Raw genomic sequence first — 7,544 nt, 5'->3', positions numbered from 1 at the left:
AATATATTGTATATGTTTATATTTTTGTCTGTGTAAAATGTAAAAGAAAAATCATAATAACACACAGATACATTTGTGCTATATACCTTTTATTATTCATCATTACTGATTTTAAAAACCCAAACATGATCAACAATACAGTTAGAATTCATTTCAATACATTTTAAAAGTGTTTTATTCGAAGTCCCGCCTCTAAGAATTTAAAATACATGATCAAATATAATCTTATAAGACAAACAGCAATATAAATGTGGATAAACAATGAACCAGCGGGACATTCTGACCTACTGGTCTGAAATTATACAAACATCTGTTCACTTTATTTCACTTACATTCATTTTCATTAACAAATATGTTTAATTGTTCAGTAGATAATACATGATCTAATATCATCTCATTATACAAGTACATGATCATTATGTATGAAAAACAAAGAACATGGACAGTCTCACATATTGGTCCAAATCTGTATTTCTAAGTCATGATAAAATCATCAAAGTCCCCGTCTGACCTGTAACTTGGCCTTCCCCTGCTTGTCTCCATGGAGATATAATTAGTTTAATGCTATACCCTGGGACATTCTAAGCAATGCAATCACATTTTCACTGAGACAAGCAGGTGAGGGACCCCCCACCAGAAAAGTTGCCCAGTGCACCTTTAAGTGAAAGTGAATTGATTAGAAAAATCAAACTAAAATGAAAAGTCAGAGTCTGTTTACAAAATAAACTAAAAAATAAGAGAAATCTAACAGTTTAATCTGTGAGATTGTTTGTGTGAAAAATAACTCTTATCTTCAGTTCATTAGCTCCTCGTCTCGTTACTTTTGTCCTATTTGTTCCAGCACAACTTTCATCTGATTCAGTACACTGTCAGTTCTGATGACAGATTGTGAGAACAGTTTCTCGGAGCTGATCTGTGTGAAAGAGTGAAGGAGAGCGTCAGTGTCTAAGTCATAAAAACTCACTTCATGTTTGTCACAATCAAGAAGGACTCTGATCCTTCGAGGACGTGGTGTTAGTTTGAGATTAACACTGTCTTCGTCATTGTTGTGTGTTTTATATTTGCCTTTAGACAAACTTATAGCCCATCCATCACCCACATCTTCTCCACTATCACCATGATCACTGCCATCACCATCATCATTGGCCTCATTCTCACTGTCGTTGTTGCTGTCGCTGTCGTCACTGTCACTGTCACTGTCACAGTCACTCTCATCTAAATCAGGCATTACATTTCTGGTGGCAACTCCAGTTACCCAGCTGTCACTGTCTCCCACTTCTACAATCCAGCTGTGAGAGCCTGAACTGTAACCATCAGAGCAAACACCTAAGGCACTGTTCGTTTTGTTTTTTTTCAGTGTCCAACTGGTCACATCGTCCGGCATGATTTCATTTCCGACAGTGTTTAGATCCAGAACAACAGGAGAATAGTGCACCATCGTCTTCATGCTGCTCCAGATGTGGAAGGCCAGGTTGCCCAGATGTTTGGCCTGGTCTATCAAAGTTCCTGGGCCCAGCTGCGGTTCGTCCAGCAGGGGGCAGCGCTGCACTCTCTCCACTGCAGCCTTGTATTGGAGCAGGAAGGAGACGTCTGCGGCTCTCAGCTGCTCCTCTGTGGCTCTGATGGTTTCTGACAGAGCTTCTATCTCTCTGCTCACAGCCTCCATCTTGTCCTTCATCTTCTGAATCTTCTGCTCCTCTTCCTCCCTCAGAGCCTTCAGCCGGGCCTCCTCTTCCTCCTCCAGAAACTGGTGCATCTTCTTAAACTCATCACAGATCTGCTTCTGTGCATCCTGAGCCTGATCCTTTATACGCTCTGTAATGGCCAAAAGATTGTTTTGAACGTCCTTAGTCTTCTGTAGGTGTTCCTTCAGAGGCAGCAGGGACTGGTCCAGCTCCTGTCTGAGCTCCTGTGCTGTTTCTACTATGGGCCTAAAGCGGTGGTCTTCATGAACTTTAGAGTCTCGGCACACCAGGCAGGCAGGCTGCTGGTCAGTCAGACAGAAGAGCCGAAGTTTCTCTGAGTGCAGTGGACACACATGTTCTTCTGGAGCCTTGTTCTCTCCCTGCTGTAGATAGGCCTCACACAAGTTCCTCAAAGCCAGGTTCTGTGGAGGATCGCTCCTGGAGGATCTTCTCTTACAAACAGGACACTCCTTTGTGGGCTTCTCTCTCCACCAGCTCTTCAGACAGAGCTCACAGACACTGTGGCTGCAGGACAAAAGCACAGGCCTCTTATAGATCTCCTGACAGATCGGACAGGACAGCTCCTCCTCTGATCGTGAAGACATTGTGAACGTCAAACCTGAAGCACACACATAATAACACACTTATTGTTCTGTCTCATGCACTCGTGTGCTGGAGCTGCAACGTCAAAGTTAAACTTACCTCAGCTGATGGCAGAGAGAGAAGTCTGTGCTGTTTGGCTCCCAGTGGAAAACTAAAGAGAAAGTAAAATGTTCTTGATAAAATAAAGGTTTATGGGTCACATTTGCTCAGCTTTACACTGATATGACTTGGTTTAGTGGAGTTTGGACTTGATAAGATAAGAATAAACATATGTGTATGTACGTGTGTGTGTGTGTGTGTGTGTGTGTGTGTGTGTGTGTGTGTGTGTGTGTGTGTGTGTGTGTGTGTGTCCTGGCATGTTTATGATCATGATGATTGATGATTGTTAAATCACCTTTCTGAAGAACCCGAGGCCTCTCATTATCTTATATATTTTTAGCAACTTGCAGAAATGGAACCAATAAACCAGAGTAAAAATATTTCTTCAAAAGTACATGGATACGATCATATTTTAAGAGCAAACATTCATGTCCTCCTCCTGCACTGTTTTCTGATGATTATGTGTATGTCTCCTAAAAAGATGTAAAAATAAGCAGACATCAAAACGACGCAATTTTTTTATTTCTGTATTTTTCTCTCTCTTGTACAGTTCATGAATTTGGGACTTCTATCATTTTATTTTAATTATTCACCAATTTATAATGACTTTCTTTTTCTGTTATTCAGCTTCTGCAAATGAAATTTTCTGTTAATCGGTAAAACATCTGAATCTCAAAAAGTAGAACAGGTAGAAACTTCAAATAACTTATCAAGTAAAAAAAAAAAAAAAAAAAAAAAAAAAAGCATGTAAGATGTTTAGTCATTTTCAGTTTTGGAAGATAAGTCATTATAACCAAAATGAACAGCTGAAGGCAGGAAGAGATTATTTGACGTTCTGTCAGTGTAAAAAATGATTAGAAATTCTGTCCACTCCTGCTGTGATCCTGTGAGGCTCTGACGCTCTGGACAGATCCAGTTCTGCAGCTGTCCCAACTGTGGAAAATACTTTTGATTCTCTTCCTGTGTGACGGGTTTTTATTCTAGGGTAATGACACATAACATACATAATAGTGAAACAACAAAGAAAAGGTCATGGGCCCAGCTGTGGTTCCTCCAGAGGAAAAAGGAGAGAGAAAAGAGAAGTGGATCAGCAGCAGGGACAGCCAAAAAGTGGCGGTTCTCTGGGGTAGTGTCTTTCCTCGACCCCTTCATTTCCCCTCACAAGACGAGCGGGAACAGGCAGCGGGTCGAGGAAGAGCAGACCTCAGGGGACCTCGAAAAGACCGAAGAAGCAGCAGCAGGACTAACAGATTCCCGAGGTTTGTTGTTGAGTGCAGTCTAATACACAGGAAAATGATGTACATAACAATCTGTCTGCTATGTTGTAATATATTAATAATAATAATAATGACAATAAATGAGCAATGATCAGATATGGTTCGTAATGCTTTATTTATTTTGTTTATGAATATACAAGAGAAACAATTTTCTCCAAATAAAAAAAAAATACAAGTCCAAAAAGTTGACACTGTCCAACATCTTAAAATGAATCTACACATGAATATATTAAAAACATATTGGATTATTTTAGATTTCTGTTCAGATGAAAACTGTTTATAACCAATTTAATTTCAGATCCTCCGTCATGAACATAAGAAGAACTGAGGAGTCAGACCAGAGTCACGTCTTCAGGCTCAATCTTGATTTTGTATTTGTTTGTGGAGCCAAAATATGGGAAGAGTTTGTTGGGACTGATGTGTGTGAAAGAGTGAATGTGAGTGTTGGCGTCAGCGTCATAGAAGCTCACGTCGTGTCTGTCACAGTCCAGACGCACTCGGATCCTCACGGGGTTGGACTGGAGCTGGAGAGATGTGAGGTGTTCTTCATTCTGAACAGCTGCATACTCGCCCTCTGACAAAGCCACGCTCCAGCCCTCCACGTCCTCCTCCTCCAAAGAGTCAGTCACAACTCCCACAGCCCACTCCCCGCTGTTTCCCACCTCCACGCTCCAGCTCCAAGAGCCGCAGTCGAAGCCCTCAGAGCCCAGCACCAGCGCCCAGCCTGTCTCTGTCCCTGCTGCATTTGGACCTCTTTGTTTCTCAGTAGTAAAACTGGTCAGATCGTCTGACAGGACGATTTCACTGGTGGATCTGTTTGGATCCATTATGACAGGAGAGAAGTGCACCATCGTCTTCATGCTGCTCCAGACGTTGAAGGCCAAGTTGCCCAGATGTTTGGCCTGGTCTATCAGAGCTCCTGGGCCCAGCTGCGGTTCCTCCAGCAGGGGGCAGCGCTGCACTCTCTCCACTGCAGCCTTGTACTGGAGCAGGAAGGAGACGTCTGCGGCTCTCAGCTGCTCCTCTGAGGCTCTGATGGTTTCTGACAGAGCTTCTATCTCTCTGCTCACAGCCATCCATCTTGTCCTTCATCTTCTGAATCTTCTGCTCGTCTTCCTCCGTCAGAGCCTTCAGCCGGGCCTCCTCTTCCTCCTCCAGAAACTGGTGCATCTTGTTGAACTGATCCTGGATCTGTCTCTTTGTCTGATGAGACTGTTTTTTAACACAATCAGCAATGACCAAAAGCATCTCTTGAAAGTCCTTAGCCTTCTCTAACTCTTCCTTCAGAGGCAGCAGGGACTGGTCCAGCTCCTGTCTGAGCTCCTGTGCTGCTTCTACTATGGGCCTAAAGCGGTGGTCTTCATGATCTTCAGAGTCTCCACACTCCACACAGACAGGCTGCAGGTCAGACACACAGAACAGTGTCTGTGAGCGCTCACGGCCACAGACGCTGCAGGACAAAGCTACGAGATCCTCCTCAGAGACAGGACCGGACAGAGCCTCCTGCGGTGGAAAAGCCATCATTCTTCAACAAAAAAATAAAATAAAAAATGATAACAGAGTAGATAGTGTTTTCACGGAGCTCTCTCTGCCTGAGTTTGTTCACTTCTGTTTCTGAAGCCGCTGAGGTGAGCCTTATAAACGTGACCTGTGGAGCAACATTCCTCACAAGTTATTTGTTTAATTATGCAGATGCAAATCATAACAAAACTATCCTGCTGAGAACACTGCCCTTCTTCCTTAATGTGGACGTCCAGTAACTGAACTGTGCACTTGTCATATCCTTCTTCCTTTATGGGAACCTGTTCAAATCAAATATACTCATAACAATATGAGAAAACATTTTTGTTTACATCCGGCTTTTCCGCACGTGTGCAGTGGCTGGTTGGCACAAAGTCAGTGGGGCCACTCGGTTGTCATGAGATAACTCGTCTTATTTTGAAGTAGGTTTTACATTTAATTGTTTTGACGTGACTTCATCATCTTCATCATCACTGAATGTTTTTTTTTTTTTTTTTATTTATTTATTTTGCACATATAACATGACAATAAAAAGAAACACACTAGATAAAAAGTAGGTGCCGGAAGAGGCAAAAAAACCAATAGGGCTTTTATTAAAGCCTCCACCTTATGAATACATTAAAACTTTTACATTATCACTGTGCATAAAAATATTATATATATATATATATATATATATATATATATATATATATATATATATATATATATATATATATATATATATATATATATATATATATATATAATTACATTTAAACACCATGCATTAAATTCTCACTCAACGCACAAAAAACACAAAGTTTATACAGCAACACAACCTGACACAGCGCTCACAGCTCCTGTGTGGGCGCATGGGTGACGTATGCTCATGGGCGGAGCCTTGTACAGGCTCGTACTGTTAACCACAAGAAGGGTTCAAACAGGGCCCAGGAGAGATCAAGATCACTGACACATACATGACAAATAACACCAAGGGCATGGAAAATGTATTTTTTACATTTTCTACCATGTTCTAATGCAGATATGTCAAACAAATTGGGCCCACGATATTTGGCCGTGAGATCACATCAAATCAGTATTAGAGCTGCCCTCCTGCTACAGATGGACTGTAGAGACATTATTTATTTAAAATGATGTTATTATTTTTATAATTTGCTTGTTCTGGATTTAATGTTTAAGCAAAACTATTATTAAACATTTATTTTAATAAGAAAAGGTTTAACATTACACATCTTGAAAGAAGAGAAAACATGCAGATGTTGTTGAAATTTTTCAAAAAAATTTTGTTTGGCCCTCAACTTAGTCCCAGTTTTTCATTTTGGTCTCTGTGAATTTGAGTTTGACACCCCTGGTCTAATCTTTCCTCATCAAAAACCTGTATAATCTAGTGATCTCTCCTGGGCCCTGTTTAAACCCTCCTTACGGTCAGCTGTTAGCTCAGCCCACGAGCCGACGTCCCCGTGCTCCCAAACCACAAACTGTGATACCTCGATATTTTAAATATATTGAGATTGTTTTTTTAAACTTGATATGGATTCTGACATATCATATTTATCGATATAATGCTTATATTTAATTCTGATTTTGTCGCTTTGCTTGTTTGCCTTCTCTGTGTGCGCTGCCGCGTGCCCCCGCCTCCCTGATTTTGCTGCTTATGCCTCATTCACTCATCACTTCTGCCCTGAATGCCAAAAGTTGGTGTCAGTGAAAAGCTTCTAGCACCACGAAACTTTTCAACCGTTTATAGACAAAAACCATCAGCAGCACATCCTCTGTCACAGAGAGAACACTCATATTCCACTGAGTCGTGTCCTTTAGTCCGAAAGAAACTGAACCACATCAGCGACACAAGGAACAGCTGTTTATGCAAATGAGTCATGTGGTTTTAAGTTTAGTTTCTGTAAAACTTAAACACGTGCACAAAACTGCATTAAACACTTTATAATCTCACAGGCGCAGATGTGTCTCTAGAGTTGTGTTTACATGTTGTAAAGTTTAGAAATATAAAGTTTATTTATGCAGAAGATTTTAATTAATAATCTGCTGCAGTGTCACTTGCACAATAGTGTTTGGAAACGTTGGGTTTGATCTGCAGTGGATTGTGGGATTAAACCTCAGAGCTCCTGACGCTGGTGAGGAACATGGATCTGTTAAAATAAAGAACCTCCTGAACTTCTTCTGCTGAAGAATCTCATGGTTCTGGTTCTGGTTTGGATAACAGAGTTTATGCAAAGATGAGCTTGTGTTGAGTTGTTTTATTTATGAATGAAAAGTAGGAAACATGTATTATTTCTTTTACTTTATTGTTAAAATATTATTTATGTATTGAGGGATTTTTTCTCATCTTAAATGTGGC

The 7,544-nt window shown here is 40.9% G+C and overlaps 2 protein-coding genes across 2 annotated transcripts in view; both read right to left on the bottom strand.

Annotated features, from left to right (window-relative positions):
• Positions 1 to 2,428, bottom strand: part of LOC110174844 (E3 ubiquitin-protein ligase TRIM35-like) — a 9,448-nt gene extending 7,020 nt beyond the window's left edge. The window contains exons 1-2 of the mRNA XM_055160076.1: positions 2,388 to 2,428; positions 866 to 2,304 (exon numbers count right to left, since the gene is read on the bottom strand). Coding sequence (XP_055016051.1) covers positions 866 to 2,290 — 1,425 coding nt within the window. The 5' untranslated portion in view covers positions 2,291 to 2,304; positions 2,388 to 2,428. The remainder of the gene's footprint in view (positions 1 to 865; positions 2,305 to 2,387) is intronic.
• A 1,568-nt stretch (positions 2,429 to 3,996) lies between these two features.
• On the bottom strand, positions 3,997 to 5,185 carry LOC110174845 (E3 ubiquitin-protein ligase TRIM35-like). The gene is made up of 2 exons (XM_055160075.1): positions 4,712 to 5,185; positions 3,997 to 4,647 (listed from the first exon to the last, which is right to left on the bottom strand). The coding sequence occupies exons 1-2, from the start codon at positions 5,183 to 5,185 to the stop codon at positions 3,997 to 3,999; spliced, it is 1,125 nt and encodes a 374-aa protein (XP_055016050.1).
• Positions 5,186 to 7,544: the final 2,359 nt, after the last annotated feature.

Source organism: Boleophthalmus pectinirostris, unplaced genomic scaffold (assembly GCF_026225935.1).
Source record: "Boleophthalmus pectinirostris isolate CB_2022bp ecotype Guang Dong unplaced genomic scaffold, ASM2622593v1 HiC_scaffold_3, whole genome shotgun sequence".
Classification (NCBI taxonomy): Eukaryota; Metazoa; Chordata; class Actinopteri; order Gobiiformes; family Gobiidae; genus Boleophthalmus; species Boleophthalmus pectinirostris.
The sequence above is the reverse complement of the archived record's forward strand: the minus strand, read 5'-3'. Positions and strand labels throughout refer to the sequence as shown.